This window comes from Diaphorina citri, unplaced genomic scaffold, assembly GCF_000475195.1.
Source record: "Diaphorina citri unplaced genomic scaffold, Diaci psyllid genome assembly version 1.1 scaffold224, whole genome shotgun sequence".
NCBI classification, from domain to species: domain Eukaryota; kingdom Metazoa; phylum Arthropoda; class Insecta; order Hemiptera; family Psyllidae; genus Diaphorina; species Diaphorina citri.
In genome coordinates this window covers 454,530-471,464 of record NW_007377661.1, presented here as the reverse complement: position 1 = coordinate 471,464, position 16,935 = coordinate 454,530, and the positions used below count along the sequence as shown (strand labels likewise).

The 16,935-nt window shown below is 40.8% G+C and overlaps 1 protein-coding gene across 1 annotated transcript in view; it reads left to right on the top strand.

Annotated features, from left to right (window-relative positions):
* The window catches only part of LOC103506274 (epidermal growth factor receptor), a 52,648-nt gene that overhangs the window by 31,400 nt on the left and 4,313 nt on the right, over positions 1-16,935 (top strand). The window contains exons 5-20 of the mRNA XM_026821359.1: positions 981-1,139; positions 3,565-3,721; positions 4,051-4,285; positions 4,791-4,918; positions 5,240-5,519; positions 6,264-6,425; positions 7,185-7,503; positions 10,396-10,489; positions 10,685-10,943; positions 11,479-11,676; positions 11,997-12,196; positions 13,052-13,331; positions 13,693-13,984; positions 14,225-14,455; positions 15,836-16,122; positions 16,702-16,900. Of these exons, the coding sequence (XP_026677160.1) occupies positions 981-1,139; positions 3,565-3,721; positions 4,051-4,285; positions 4,791-4,918; positions 5,240-5,519; positions 6,264-6,425; positions 7,185-7,503; positions 10,396-10,489; positions 10,685-10,943; positions 11,479-11,676; positions 11,997-12,196; positions 13,052-13,331; positions 13,693-13,984; positions 14,225-14,455; positions 15,836-16,122; positions 16,702-16,900 (3,480 nt within the window). The remainder of the gene's footprint in view (positions 1-980; positions 1,140-3,564; positions 3,722-4,050; positions 4,286-4,790; positions 4,919-5,239; positions 5,520-6,263; positions 6,426-7,184; positions 7,504-10,395; positions 10,490-10,684; positions 10,944-11,478; positions 11,677-11,996; positions 12,197-13,051; positions 13,332-13,692; positions 13,985-14,224; positions 14,456-15,835; positions 16,123-16,701; positions 16,901-16,935) is intronic.

The following is a 16,935-nucleotide window of genomic DNA, read 5'->3' as shown; positions in this document are numbered from 1 at the left end:
AAATTACTACTTGGAATTATTATTGGTTTTAATTTAGTTTAAATGTCACACGTCACAAAGTGGATAGCTGTCCTTCTACAGTTTGGCAAAAATATTCACACGTAGGAATATTACTATTTGTAGGTGGACAGCAATGAGGGCAAACTATTTGAATCTCAAGGGGAGGTAGAAAATTTACAGCGAAAGTGGGGGAGTACCTCTATAAATTATACATCATGATAATAATATTCGAGTTCTCAATATTCAAGCCGAGGCTGCTTATTATTCCAATTTCTCCTACATTTCATACACGGAATTGCAATGCTGAATTGTTCACTTGCAAAACACAAGAAACGAATCTCAATAATTATATTCAGGCTATTCAGATTTCAGAGTTGTATTCTATTTCGTAGGAAGGAATTACGTTTGCAGTTGGATATTCGGTGTACTCTGTAATCAAGGGTTCTTTTTGTGAACGGTTGAAATTATGCTAAATGAAGGATGCCTGTGTTCTAATGATAGGCACCAAACCTGATACCCAGGAGCGTTGTGTCTGGAGTATTCTGTTTGTAAGTTACTTTATCCACACCCCACCCTGAGTAGATAGCGGATATGAAATTCCTAATACACCCTCCCTGTAGACAAAAAAATATTAGAAAAACTATTGAGATATTACATTCCTAATGATACACCCTGTAAATATACAAAGAAAAAACATTAGAAAAACTGTTGAGTACCTCTTGTTTTGATAACATTCTCCTGCCTCGGTGGTGTAGTGGTCAAGACGCTCGCCTGGTAATCAGGAGGGCATGGGTTCAATGCCAGTCGAGGTTTGGGATTTTTTCCTAACCATTGTTTGAAAATTTGACCACAATAATAGTAGTCGCCTAGAACTGGAGTAAAGGGACTTTTCAGTCCTATGCGAGCAGTATAAATTAGCACTGTTATTATGTATTATTAATCTATTGGATTCTAACCCCATTGTTCTCTGTTCTCTCCCTAGGCTGTGAATGGAGAGTGTGTCCCGTGTGATGGGCCCTGTCCTAAAACCTGTGAGGGCGTGGCTCAGGGGGAGCTGGTACATTCTGGCAACATTGCCTCCTTCAAAGACTGCACCATCATTGAAGGCTCCCTGACCATTTTGGACAGCTCTTTCCAAGGTAAGTCCATCCCTGTGGGGTTTTATCCTCGTTTAGAAATACTGTCAACGTGTTGTAGATTGAAAACAAACCCTTTATCTGATCATTCCCTTTAGACTTTAGATGAATAGTAAGTTGTACCTAACTATAGAGTCCTTTGGAGTCATTAGCAATTAGTTCTAATTTTGAGTATTGATTTGTGTTACATGCCTTCCTCAGTGTGAGGATTCACGAGTGTTCTATTTGTAAGTTACTTTATCCACACCCCACCCTGAGTAGATAGCGGATATGAAATTCCTAATACACCCTAAAAAAAAAAAAAAAAAAAATATTAGAAAAACTATTGAGATATTACATTCCTAATGATACACCCTGTAAATATACAAAGAAAAAATACTAGAAAAACTGTTGAGTACCTCTTGTTTTGATAACATTCTCCTGCCTTGGTGGTGTAGTGGTCAAGACGCTCGCCTGGTAATCAGGAGGGCATGGGTTCAAGGTTTGGGATTTTTTCCTAACCATTGTTTGAAAATTCGACCACAATAATAGTAGTCGCCTAGAACTGGAGTAAAGGGACTTTTCAGTCCTATGCGAGCTGTATAAATAAGCACTGTTATTATGTATTATTAATCTATTAGCCCAAGTTGGCCTTCTTTATACTTCCTAGAAAAGGCTTGAATAAACGTTTAAATGTTGAGGCCATTTCCCTGCAAAAACTTCACTTTTACTCATGTAATATTAAATCGGCTAAACTTTCTATTACCAGATATGTATGCATGAAGCAACAAACTTATAAACTTGTTTGTTGCTTATGTAATTTCTGGACACGAAAATGTAATATGTATAATATCTACTTTTCAAAACGGAATCATTCCCAATTCCCGTAACCATGATCTAGTAATCTAGTTCCTAGTTCCCTGTATAAAAATTCGATTTTTACAATCCCCTCCATCTTGAGCACAGCACATAATAACACGTTGTATACAGGGTAACCCTGTAATCAGTTTGGTACTTGCTGAAACTGACAGTTCAGTTGAGAGTCCCAGTGAAATGGTTAGTTAGTTACTTTGCACAAGGCCCAAGTTGGCCTTCTTTATACTTCCTAGAAAAGGCTTGAATAAACGTTTAAATGTTGAGGCCATTTCCCTGCAAAAACTTCACTTTACTCATGTAATATTAAATCGGCTAAACTTTCTATTACCAGATATGTATGCATGAAGCAACAAGCTTATAAACTTGTTTGTTGCTTATGTAATTTCTGGACACGAAAATGTAATATGTATAATATCTACTTTTCAAAACGGAATCATTCCTAATTCCCGTAACCATGGTCTAGTAATCTAGTTCCTAGTTCCCTGTATAAAAATTCGATTTTTACAATCCCCTCGAGTGTTTGTCCTGTGCCAACTATCAGATTGGGAACCGCTGTCTGCAAGATTGTGAACCTGGGTAAGTACTACCAGGAAATTTCATAGCGGCGCCTAATGGCGAGTTCGAGACCCGGGGAGTTCAAAACTTTGAAGTAGGTTATTTTCTAAAGAGCATGATGTTATTGGATCGCTAATTTACTACATATTCGTTTATTATTTGTTTATATTTTGTTTGGGAAATTGTTTGGCAACATTGCCTCCTTCAAAGACTGCACCATCATTGAAGGCTCCCTGACCATTTTGGACAGCTCTTTCCAAGGTAAGTCCCCCCCCTTGGATCGCAAAGGAAACTAAAATCTAAAGTTTAAAGAAAACTAATATCTCTTAAGTGTCGAATAGGGGTTTACTCTCGCAGGAAATTGAACATCTAACTTTAATTAATGTGATTATTTTTCCTCAATATAATTTAAGATTTTGACCACGGTTATTGTAGAAGCCTACTGTAGTAGAGGCACTCTTCAGTCCCGGCATGGTCAAATAAAATTTATAATGGTCATTTCACAAGAGTATCTTTTACAAAATTACTGATTATTATTATTCTTTATTTATTTACACGATGAGAGCTGAAGACGCGATGAATAATAATAAATAATTAGAAGAAGAGAGAGAAAGACTGACCTCCAAATACGGAGATTGAAAAAAAGTATTCAATCAAGCAAAGAGTGTATACGCGTGTTAAAGACCTGAAGAATGTATGCGTGTCTCCCACTCACTTGACTCAATGCGAGATGAAGAATGAGATGGTCCATAGATAGGCAAATACCTAGAATCTACATAGTCCATTAGATTAGTCAGATAGACTATGGTACACATTTTTAGAACTGACGTAACAATGTAGTAGAGGCACTCTTCAGTCCCGGCATGGTCAAATAAAATTTATAATGGTCATTTCACAAGAGTATCTTTTACAAAATTACTGATCATTATTATTCTTTATTTATTTACCAGGATTGATTCATACCATCTCTTTTCTTATTCTCCATAATTCACGCATATTATTTTGTTTCGTTTGCCAGGGTTCACGCATATCTTCGCCAACAACAACAGCTTTGGTAACCACTACGGCAAAATGCATCCGAGTGAGCTGGAAGTGTTCAGTACTCTCAAGGAAGTGACGGGATATATTAACATCCAGGGATCTCATCAGGACTTCACCAATCTGTCTTACTTCAGGTAAGTCTTTCTTATATCTGTCATATCATTCCAGTAACATAAAACAACAAAAACGCCAGCTTAGCTTGGTTGGTGGCGCTTCTGTCTTGTATTCGCTAGGCCGCGGGTTCGCTTCCCGCCCAGGGCGGATTTTATCTTAAACTGATAATTTTCCTTCTCAGAACGGCTGGCTTTCTGCTATCCTGTCTTCCTTATTTTTTCGATTCCGGGACGATAAGGCCTTGGCAGATACAGTTCCCTCTATTAAGATTTCATTGTATTTATTAGAATCTTACTGGGTGTTCTAACACGTCTGACCCGAAATATAATCTCTTCTCCCCTCTCCCCAGGAACCTGGAGGTGATCGGCGGTCGTCAGCTGTTCGACTTCTTCGCCTCCCTGTACATCGTGAAAACCACGCTCCGATCCCTGGACCTGAACTCACTCAAGAAGATCAACTCGGGAAGTGTAGCCATCTTGGAGAATAAGGAACTGTGCTTTGCCCAAGGCATTAACTGGCAGAAGATCAAGAAGTCAACGGAGCACGGCACTCTCCTCCAGAGTAACAAGAAGGAAGAGGACTTTTTTTTATTTTGTTTTTTGTAAAAGGGAAAAAAGTGGGGGGGGGGGGGGGGGGGGGGGTAATTGGGAATATAAGGAATCAGATAAAGGTAGCAGAAGTGTCGAGAAAGATCCAGGAGAGAAGATTGCAGTGGTATGGAAAAAAGAGATGAGAGCTACAGAAGAGTTGAGAGAATCCAAGTGAGGGGGAGGAAAGGGCGAGAGAGCCCAAAGAAAAGGTGGAAAGATTGTGTGAATCAAGACCTGGGTGAGAAAAATTTATCAGGATATAAGGTACATAATAAGGCTGCCTGAAAGAGACTAACAAGAAACGCCGACCCTGCAAGCTGGACTAAGTCTCGTGAGCTCTAGGTCTTACCGTCGGTTCCCGCCCGTCATGACTTTGTCCTTCTTTCTTCGATTTCGGGACGATAAAACCTCTGCTGTTACACCTTTTTCTATGAGACCTCTTCAAATTTATCTCATAGGTCTTGTATTAATTCTATTCTCCCCATGTTCTCATTTTCCAGTGAAAGAAGGCTTGGTGTGTGACAAGCAATGTTCTGTGGAGGGCTGCTGGGGCCCTGGACCTGACCAGTGTTTGTCCTGTGCCAACTATCAGATTGGGAACCGCTGTCTGCAAGATTGTGAACCTGGGTAAGTACTACCAGGAAATTTCATAGCGGCGCCTCGCTGGGGCCCTGGACCTGACCAGTGTTTGTCCTGTGCCAACTATCAGATTGGGAACCGCTGTCTACAAGATTGTGAACCTGGGTAAGTACTACCAGGAAATTTCATAGCGGCGCCTAATGGCGAGTTCGAGACCCGGGGAGTTCAAAACTTTGAAGTAGGTTATTTTCTAAAGAGCATGATGTTATTGGATCGCTAATTTACTACATATTCATTTATTATTTATTTATATTTTGTTTGGGAAATTGTCTATTTAACTTTCATTCTCGTCTCTCCCCCTCCTCACAGAATGTACAAGAGTTCGCCCAAGATGTGCATGCCATGTCATGAGGAATGTGAGGCCACATGCACAGGGCCGGGTCCAGGCAAGTGTCACCGCTGTAAGCACGTACGCGACGGGCCTTTCTGTGTCCCCTTCTGTCCTGCCTTCAAGTACAACTCGACAGACGGCGAGTGCCGGCCCTGCCATCCGAACTGCGTGAACAATTGTACCGGCCCTGAGAACACCATAGGACACAACGGGTGTGGATCCTGCGAGCGAGCTATCATTGATGCTAATGCCACTGTGGTAAGTTCATGTTTTTTTAATGTATTTATTTATTTTTACATTTTATAAATTATTTACATAGTTACTTACGAGGGCTAAAAAATTGAAATTTATAAATCAGATTGCTTGATCTAAGAGCAGGGTTTACCAAATCAATTGAAATCAATCTAGGATTGAGCTGTACTTAATACCCAGTTCAATACAGAATTGAAGCCAAGTCCTACTTCATAAAACGCGGTCTGAGCTCATCTACACAAGGAGCTACTCAAAAGAATCTGATTAGTAACTCGAGTTACTAAGAGTTGAACTCTGATTATATGATCCGATCATAACTCTATAAAATTATTTATAAATAATTACGCTAATGCCACTGTGGTAAGTTCATGTTTTTTTAATGTATTTATTTATTTTTACATTTTATAAATTATTTACAAACATAGTTACTTACGAGGGCTAAAAAATTGAAATTTATAAATCAGATTTCTTGATCTAAGAGCAGGGTTTACCAAATCAATTGAAATCAATCTAGGATTGAGCTGTACTTAATACCCAGTTTAATACAGAATTGAAGCCAAGTCCTACTTCATAAAACGCGGTCTGAGCTCATCTACACACGGAGCTACTCAAAAGAAACTGATTAGTAACTCGAGTTACTAAGAGTTGAACTCTGATTATATGATCCGGTCATAACTCTATAAAATTATTTATCAATAATTTTATTACATCTGGAGTCACTGTTCTCATGCTAATAATTTCATTTCACAGGTTCGCTGTTTGGCTAAGAACGAGCCATGTCCGGACGGCTATTTCTACGAGTGGGTAGGACCTCAGGAGCAAGAACAACTCAAGACCATGGCAGGCAAGGGTGTGTGCAGAATGTGTCATCCGAGATGTCGCAAGTGTACTGGCTTTGGATTCCATGAACAGGTATGTGTCTCTTGATAGAAAACAATATCTCCCTGTTTATACTGCCAGAATGAGACTGAAAAGTCCCTTTACCAGTCTAAATAAGGTCTTGATAGAGAGAACTGGGGACTTGGAACAGGGAACAGACCAGCTTAGTCTGGCTAAGGGACTTTTAACAGGGAGGATATTAGCCTGAAACCACCATGGCAGGCAAGGGTGTGTGCAGAATGTGCCATCCGAGATGTCGCAAGTGTACTGGCTTTGGATTCCATGAACAGGTATGTGTCTCTTGATAGAAAAGAATATCTCCCTGTTTATACTGCCAGAATGAGACTGAAAAGTCCCTTTACCAGTCTAAATAAGGTCTTGATAGAGAGAACTGGGGACTCGGAACAGGGAATAGACCAGCTTAGTCTGGCTAAGGGACTTTTAACAGGGAGGATATTAGCCTGAAACTCTTCCTGTTTAGGATAAAGTTCGGCACGGGTGGGAATCGAACCCGTAATCTAGTGCTTACAAATCTTACAATGCAGATGCGCCACCTTCCAAGCTAATTAAGCTGACAATAGGACTTTTTAATCTTAACCGACATCGACAGTACAAATTAATGAAAATAAATAAGTACACATTTAACTAAACAAGGCAGAAAATTCTGTCTGATAAAATCTAACTCAATTTTATTTATTCCTTCTCATTTCCTCAGGTATGTCAAGAGTGTTCCGCTTACAAGCGCGGGGAGCAATGTGAAGACGAATGTCCGTTTGATTACTACGCTGACAGGTATGTCAAGAGTGTTCCGCTTACAAGCGCGGGGAGCAATGTGAAGACGAATGTCCGTTTGATTACTACGCTGACGAAACTACCCAGGAGTGTGTCCCGTGTGATTCCCAATGTAAGGGCTGCACCGGCCCCGATCCAACGCACTGTTTGTCCTGTGAGAACTTCCGAATTTATGATCACCCCAGTGGCTCCCCTACTGATAACGCTACCTCGTTTGTATGCGTGAAGAACTGTACAGAGGATAGACCGTACAAAGTGTTCCCGGAGAATAATAGTGAGGCCTACTGCTCTGTTCAACCTGCTGAAAGCGCTTACATGTAAGTATTTATTATTATTATTCTTTTTTTTTTTCTTTTTTCACAAAGTGTTCCCGGAGAATAATAGTGAGGCCTACTGCTCTGTTCAACCTGCTGAAAGCGCTTACATGTAAGTATTTATTATTATTATTATTATTTTTTCTTTCTTTCTTTTTTCAAGAGGGTTGATAGAGGGAACTGTAACTGCTAAGATTTTATCGTCTCGAAATCGAAGAGGAAGGAAGAGAGGATAGGAGAAAGTCAGCCGTTCCGAGAGCGAACACTATCCGTTTAGAATAAAATCCACCCCAGGCGAGGATAGGAGAAAGTCAGCCGTTCCGAGAGCGAACACTATCCGTTTAGAATAAAATCCACCCCAGGCGAGAATCGAACCCGCTGCCTAGCCCTTACAAGGCAGACGCGCTACCAACCAAGCTAACTAGTCTGGCTAGCTTGAATGAAGATGAATTATCGATTCCCCATTCCTTCACTTTAAAGTTCAAGCAACATTCAAACGCCTTAACAGGTTGAAAATTTTCTGAAATCTTCAAATCTTATCAAAACACGATTGTTTGGTGTCTACCAGACTGAAAATCGGAAAAAGTCAGGGAATTTGATTCTTTCATTTTAGTAGACACCCTGAGCTAAATAAAAGACTCTTTACCCCTACTTAAACTTAATCACCTGGCTTCAAGACGAACATCTGGACCTGAGCTTTCTACAATACATTCGGGAGGTATGTCTATCTGCAGTATTGACTACATTACATGGAAATTGGGGTCTTTTCTGACAAAATTCCTGTGTGCGGAGTCCAGTATGTAGTCGGGAACACCACTATCGAAATCTGAGGGATCGCTACACGAACTGTACCTATGTGGACGGCAACTTGGAACTCACCTGGCTTCAAGACGAACATCTGGACCTGAGCTTTCTACAATACATTCGGGAGGTATGTCTATCTGCAGTATTGACAACATTACATGGAAATTGGGGTCTTTTCTGACAAAATTCCTGTGTGCGGAGTCCAGTATGTAGGACTATTTATGTATTGACTAAAGCTATTACTAGTATTATAGGATGAATTAGAATGGGTATGAGTATTACTCTGCAGAGTGGATTTGTGTGTTGTTAAGAGACTGCTGGAGGAATTTGAACATATTTATGATAGCGTGTGACTCATGGATTTTGGTTGCTTTTTTCGTGTAACTGGCACCGTCTTTTACTATCAAAATTTCAGGGAAATCGTATAACAGTTGAAATAAGCTGAAATATAAATTTACAGACCTCCTGGTTACCAACCTCGTGTGTACGTTACTTTATAAGTCCATACGCTATATATCATTTTAAGGCTGTACCACTGTACTTGCATTCTCTGCCCGAAAAGATTGGTAAACTGATTTTCAATGAGCTTTTGGTCTTTTCAATAGGACTTCACTCTAAAATTTCTCCAAAAGTTGCATCTTAGCGGGAAGATCACTGTATATGTATTTATTCAAAGAAAGTCCTTAGCATCTATCAAACTTTTTACTTTCTTTTTAGAGTAATATTTCTTTATCATTCACTCTTTTTTTTCGTGTAACTGGCACCGTCTTTTACTATCAAAATTTCAGGGAAATCGTATAAAAGTTGAAATAAGCTGAAATATAAATTTACAAACCTCCTGGTTACCAACCTCGTGTGTACATTACTTTATAAGTCCATACGCTGTATAGTGTATAATGTATAGTGTATAATGTGTCCTTAGCATCTATCAAACTTTTTTTTGGAGTAATATTTATTTATCATTCAATAAAAATTTCTCCAAAAGTTGCATCTTAGCGGGAAGATCACTGTATATGTATTTATTCAAAGAAAGTCCTTAGCATCTATCAAACTTTTTTTTGGAGTAATATTTCTTTATCATTCAATCTTTTCAAACTATTTACGTTATTAAGGAAACAAAGCAAATTACTACTTGGAATTATTATTGGTTTTAATTTAGTTTAAATGTCACACGTCACAAGGTGGATAGCTGTCCTTCTACAGCTTGGCAAAAATATTCACAAGTAAGAATATTACTATTTGTAGGTGGACAGCAATGAGGGCAAACTATTTCAATCTCAAGGGGAGGTAGAAAATTTACAGCGAAAGTGGGGGAGTACCTCTATAAATTATACATCATGCATCATGATAGTAATATTCGAGTTCTCAATATTCACGCCGAGGCTGCTTATTATTCCAATTTCTCCTACATTTCATACACGGAATTGCAATGCTGAATTGTTCGCTTGCAAAACACAAGAAACGAATCTCAATAATTATATTCAGGCTATTCAGATTTCAGAGTTGTATTCGATTTCGTAGGAAGGAATTACGTTTGCAGTTGGATATTCGGTGTACTCTGTAATCAAGGGTTCTTTTTGTGAACGGTTGAAATTATACTAAATGAAGGATGCCTGTGTTCTAATGATAGGCACCATACCTGATACCCAGGAGCCTTGTGTCTGGGAGGCATAGGGTAAATCATAAGCGCCAGACATAACTTGCAACACCATTGCATTCAACAGGTCAAATTAAATTTTCAAAAAAATTTGCATTTCACCCCCGGGCTACCAGGTTAGTTTAGGCTGTTCTGAAAACGAACGCACACGAATAACAACACTCATGTTATTTCACTACTTGTACCTAAATGAAGACAAATATCAGTGTTCTTATTTCATCAGCGGCAGCACTGGAGTAACAAATTTATTATAGCTACACCTATTAAGAATGTCTTTCCAACTTTCCATGTATTTAATTTAGGCTTGATAAAAATGTACCTAATTGAAGACAAATATCAGTGTTCTTATTTCATCAGCGGCAGCACTGGAGTAACAAATTTATTATAGCTACACCTATTAAGTATGTCTTTCCAACTTTCCATGTATTGAATTTAGGCTTGATAAAATGCTGGGGCCCTGGACCTGACCAGTGTTTGTCCTGTGCCAACTATCAGATTGGGAACCGCTGTCTACAAGATTGTGAACCTGGGTAAGTTCTACCAGGAAATTTCATAGCGGCGCCTCATGGCGAGTTCGAGACCCGGGGAGTTCAAGTAGGTTATTTTCTAAAGAGCATGATGTTATTGGATCGCTAATTTACTACATATTCGTTTATTATTTATTTATATTTTGTTTGGGAAATTGTTTATTTAATTTTCATTCTCGTCTCTCCCCCTCCTCACAGAATGTACAAGAGTTCGCCCAAGATGTGCATGCCATGTCATGAGGAATGTGAGGCCACATGCACAGGGCCGGGTCCAGGCAAGTGTCACCGCTGTAAGCACGTACGCGACGGGCCTTTCTGTGTCCCCTTCTGTCCTGCGTTCAAGTACAACTCGACAGACGGTGAGTGCCGGCCCTGCCATCCGAACTGCGTGAACAATTGTACCGGCCCTGAGAACACCATAGGACACAACGGATGTGGATCCTGTAATACGCGTACGGTGCTACCTGTGTCAAGAACTGCCCCGAACATTTGCTCAAGGACAACGGAGCGTGTGTGCGAAAATGTCCTCTAACTAAAAAGGTAAGCTATAACTGCTCGGTTTAATTGACTCTAGAATTTATGCAATAAACTGTCTTTTTATTAAACTTTGGAAACTGTCTTTTTACTGGAAATATGCAATAAACTGTCTTTTGTTTTCCAATCCATACAACCTAGAAGTTATTCTCGGTTGACCCGAAATCATGCGTCTATGTGTTGAATTTCCATGTCTTGGATGCCATAATGGCATTGTGGGTTTTATTCACCTGGTTTAATTGACTCTAGAATTTATGCAATAAACTGTCTTTTTATTAAACTTTGGAAACTGTCTTTTTACTGGAAATATGCAATAAACTCTCTTTTGTTTTCCAATCCATACAACCCAGAAGTTATTCTCGGTTGACCCGAAATCATGCGTCTATGTGTTGAATTTCCATGTCTTGGATGCCATTAGCTTCATTGTGGGTTTTATTCATCCCTCTTTTTTTTTCCAGGCGTGTAAGAACTTCTACGACGATGGCGTGTGTACTCTGGAGTGTCCGGCTATGCAAAGGTACAACCCAGTCACCTACTCGTGGGAGGCAAACCCGTACGGCAAATACGCGTACGGTGCTACCTGTGTCAAGAACTGCCCCGAACATTTGCTCAAGGACAACGGAGCGTGTGTGCGAAAATGTCCTCTAACCAAAAAGGTAAGCTATAACTGCTCGGTTTAATTGACTCTAGAGTTTATGCAATGAACTCTCTTTTTATTAAACTTTGGAAACTGTCTTTTTACTGGAAATATACAATAAACTGTCTTTTGTTTTCCAATCCATACAACCCAGAAGTTATTTTCGCTTGACCCGAAATCATGCGTCTATGCGTTGAATTTCCATGTCTTAGATGCCATTTGCTTCATTTTGGGTTTTATACACCTCTGTGGGGTTTTATCCTCGTTTAGAAATACTGTCAACGTGTTGTAGATTGAAAACAATCCCTTTATCTGATCATTCCCTTTAGAATATGTAAGGGCTGCACCGGCCCCGATCCAACGCACTGTTTGTCCTGTGAGAACTTCCGAATTTATGATCACCCCAGTGGCTCCCCTACTGATAACGCTACCTCGTTTGTATGCGTGAAGAACTGTACAGAGGATAGACCGTACAAAGTGTTCCCGGAGAATAATAGTGAGGCCTACTGCTCTGTTCAACCTGCTGAAAGCGCTTACATGTAAGTATTTATTATTATTATTCTTTTTTCAAGAGGGTTGATAGAGGGAACTGTAACTGCTAAGATTTTATCGTGCCGAAATCGAAGAGGAAGGAAGATAGGATGAGAAAGTCAGCCGTTCCGAGAGCGAACACTATCCGTTTAGAATAAAATCCACCCCAGGCGATATAAGAGTAGTGAAGAGGAATCGGATCATGAGTATTACAATGATTTCGACCGGCTTCAGAGAGAGTTGCAACCTTTGAGGCGAAACGAAACTACAGTGTGACCTTTGACTCTTAACCTTTGACTGATTTGTTTTACTTATATTGAACGTGTCTACTGCTACGTAGCTCACAATGTTTTAAGGTACTTGTTTCTGATTGGATGAAGGCTCAGTAATTAGACTCACTTTATCTTGGACAGATAAAGCGCAGAAAGAGGTCGCTGAAAGTCCAGAAGAGGTTAGGTACGTAGTGGTAAACAGCCACTGGAGTGTCTGTTGCTTTTCTGGGCTTCCAGCGATGAGTGGCCATGGTAAAGTAGATTCGTAGAAGCTTAACCCATCCTTTAAAGCTGTTTGCCCCTACACCTAAGCCTCGGATTGGGCTTTTTAAGTATGGAGTCAAGCATTTAAAGAAAGTCCAAATAATGGAGATTACTTTAGGACAGGAAAGTAGCGCTTACAAGGCAGACGCGCTACCAACCAAGCTAACTAGTCTGGCTAGCTTGAATGAAGATGAATTATCGATTCCCCATTCCTTCGCTTTAAAGTTCAAGCAACATTCAAACGCCTTAAAAGGTTGAAAATTTTCTGAAATCTTCATGATTGAGTATATCAAAGTAGGTATCTAACAAATCTTATTCTATTTCCAGGAGTGAGAAGGATCAAATGCCGGTCATCCTGGGAGCTGTATTCATGCTGTTCTTCCTCATGATGATCTTCCTGGTGGCTCTGGGCTACCGCTGGCGTCAGAACATCAAAGAACAAGAGAACGCCGTCAAGATGACCATGGTACTCACCGGATTGGACGACAACGAACCCCTGCAACCCAGCACGGTGAAACCCAACATGGAGAAGCTGAAGATAGTGAAGGAGGCGGAGATGAGGAAGGGAGGAGTCTTGGGCTATGGCGCGTTCGGTACTGTGTATAAGGTAAGTGACACTTTATACAGGATACCTTACATTTCAGAGATCACATCTCCAAAACTTCAAATTTTTGACCTTTACGACAACGAACCCCTGCAACCCAGCACGGTGAAACCCAACATGGAGAAGCTGAAGATAGTGAAGGAGGCGGAGATGAGGAAGGGAGGCGTCCTGGGCTATGGAGCGTTCGGTACTGTGTATAAGGTAAGTGACACTTCATACAGAATACCTTACATTTCAGAGATCACATCTCAAAAACAAATTTTTGACCTTTGTAATAAACATGACAAAATCTCACTATCAAATAATAATAGGTAATTACGTCCATTATAATCTGATTAACCTTTTCCGTGTCCATTGTCCGCAGGGTGTCCTGGTTCCCGAAGGCGAGAACGTGAAGATCCCGGTCGCTATCAAGGTGTTACGTGAAGGCACCGGCATGGGGGTTAACGAGAACAAAGAGTTCATGGAGGAGGCCTACATCATGGCTTCTGTGGATCATCCTAATCTACTCAAGCTGATAGCTGTCTGTCTAACACCTAGTCTGATGCTGGTCACACAACTGATGCCCCTGGGATGTTTGCTGGACTATGTGAGGAACAATAGGGATAAGATCGGATCCAAACCGTTGCTCAACTGGTGTACGCAAATAGCACGAGGTAAGTGGGCCGAGATTCCTTTGTTTCTCTTCAGGTAGTGTCCTTGTTAAGTCGAAAAAATGCTGAACGTCACGACCAAAACATTAAATATTTAGAATGAAATTTCCTTCCATTAGACATACATAAAAATGAAATTTATACCACTTACCATTCTCGAGTAATGGCGGAAAAACTACGCTCTTTAATCAGCCTGAAACTTAGGCTCCCTTGAATTCTAACCTAATCTGTTTTTCCCCACAGGGATGGCATATCTGGAAGACAAGCGACTGGTTCATCGGGACCTCGCCGCTCGCAATGTCCTGGTTCAAACCCCGAACTGTATCAAAATCACGGACTTTGGTTTAGCCAAGCTCCTGGACATTAACGAGGACGAATACAAGGCTGCAGGGGGCAAGATGCCCATCAAGTGGCTAGCACCCGAGTGTATCAAGGAGAGGATATTCAATCATAAGAGTGATGTATGGGCTTTCGGTGAGTGGAAAATAATGTACCTTGTTTAGCACTATAAGTAAATGAATTTATTTAGTTTCCCTTTGCCCTTAAAAATGTATACAAAGTAGACGAAACTCCGAGTCGGGATAATGAGACTTGTATCCAATATTTAACAAGTAAATAGTACCTTGTTGTTTAGCCTTCTGTGACATAGCTGAAAAGTTCCTTTTTGAAACTATGGATTTGGTCACTTGGACAAAATAAAACACGATTCCTTAATTTCTCTAAAGGCCGATCACTTTGGGGGGCTGGCGCAGTCGAATTTCCGACATCGATTTTTTAAAACCACCCTAGTATTGTCCTTAATTTCTCTAAAGGCCGATCACTTTGGGGGGCTGGCGCAGTCGAATTTCCGACATCGATTTTTTAAAACCACCCTAGTATTGACACTATAAAATCGGTAAGTATTCTGTGAATTATGTATAAAACTTGTAAAGTTGCATTCTAAACTTATGTGTTCCCCTCACAGGGATGTTGCATTCTGACCTAATCTATTCCCCCAGAGGAATGTTTGTTGAATTCTAGCCTAATCTGTTTTTCCCCACAGGGATGGCATATCTGGAAGACAAGCGATTGGTTCATCGGGATCTGAATTATGTATAAAACTTGTAAAGTTGCATTCTAAACTTATGTGTTCCCCTCACAGGGATGTTGCATTCTGACCTAATCTATTCCCCCACAGGAATGTTTGTTGAATTCTAACCTAATCTGTTTTTCCCCACAGGGATGGCATATCTGGAAGACAAGCGATTGGTTCATCGGGACCTCGCCGCTCGCAATGTCCTGGTTCAAACCCCGAACTGTATCAAAATCACGGACTTTGGTTTGGCCAAGCTCCTGGATATTAACGAGGACGAATACAAGGCTGCAGGTGGCAAGATGCCCATCAAGTGGCTCGCACCCGAGTGTATCAAGGAGAGGATATTCAATCATAAGAGCGATGTGTGGGCTTTCGGTGAGTGGAAAATAATGTACCTTGTTTAGCACTATAAATGAATTTATTTAGTTTCCCTTTGCCCTTAAAAATTTATACAAAGTAGACGAAACTCCGAGTCGGGATAATGAGACTTGTATCCAATATTTAACATAATATAAGTAAATAGTACCACCTTGTTGTTTAGCCTTCTGTGATATAGCTGAAAAGTTCCTTTTTGAAACTATGGATTTGGTCACCTTTGGTCCAAAGACTTTGGACAAAATAAAACAGGATTGTTTGGTGTCTACCAGACTGAAAATCGGAAAAAGTCAAGGAATTTGATTCTTTCATTTTAGTAGACACCCTGAGCTAAATAAAAAACTCTTTACCCCTACTTAAACTTAACCACGTCTAACACCATCTCCCTTGCCTCCCCTCTACAGGCGTGACAATCTGGGAGCTCCTCACGTACGGAGGTCGCCCCTACGAGAACTGTCCAGCCCGAGACGTGCCTCTCCTTATAGAGAAGGGAGAGCGCCTACCCCAGCCCCCTATCTGCACCCTAGACCTGTACATGAAGGTGATGCTCCAGTGCTGGATGCCCAAGCCGGAAGCGCGACCATGTTTCAAGGAACTGGCAGAGGAGTTCGCTAAGATGGCGCGAGATCCGGGCAGGTACCTGGCTATCCCTGGGGACCGGTTTATGCGGCTGCCCCCCTTTACCACTCAGGTGAGTTTACTTCTCTTTGAATCAGAACTGGCAGAGGAGTTCGCTAAGATGGCGCGAGATCCGGGCAGGTACCTGGCTATCCCTGGGGACCGGTTTATGCGGCTGCCCCCCTTCACCACTCAGGTTAGTTTACTTCTCTTTTAATCAGCCCTGTAATATATTCTTTTTGTTTCGATTATCCTAAGTTCCTATAGTCAATACCTTTTGTACCTCTTCCCGCCCATCTGATGAGAGAGAGGCATGCTACGACACAGACCACATGCGTCTAATGTAGAAGTTGTTTCATTGTTATGAAATCAAAACGGCGGTGAAACACTATTGACAGGACTATTGTTTCATATTTTGACTTTTCTTTGAATTTCGACTTTTTAATAGGTACCTTACCCATTCCCCCTTAGTAATGTAAAATCCCATTAATAACGTTACGGTTAAATAGTTATGTACCTACCTCCACGATATTGATACCTAAATCGACACTACGACATGTTTTAACACGTAGTTAAAGTGCCCAATTGGAAGACGACGAAAAAAAAAGAAAAATAGGTTCCTAACCCATTCGTTTCTTTTCTTTCACAACAGGACGAGAAAGAATTCATCCGAACTCTTGCCCTGGACGGGTTCGAACCCTCAGTCGACACCGATGAGTATTTGCAACCCAAACTACCGCGCTGTGTTCCCCCACAGGTCATTGACCCCAATCTACCCTCGTGCCATAGGTACCCTCCTGGTGTGTCCATGGACCCACACCTACCTGGCCGATTTTGTATAGATGTTAGAGGTGAGTTGAAAGCTATCTATTTTTGCTTCGCTAGC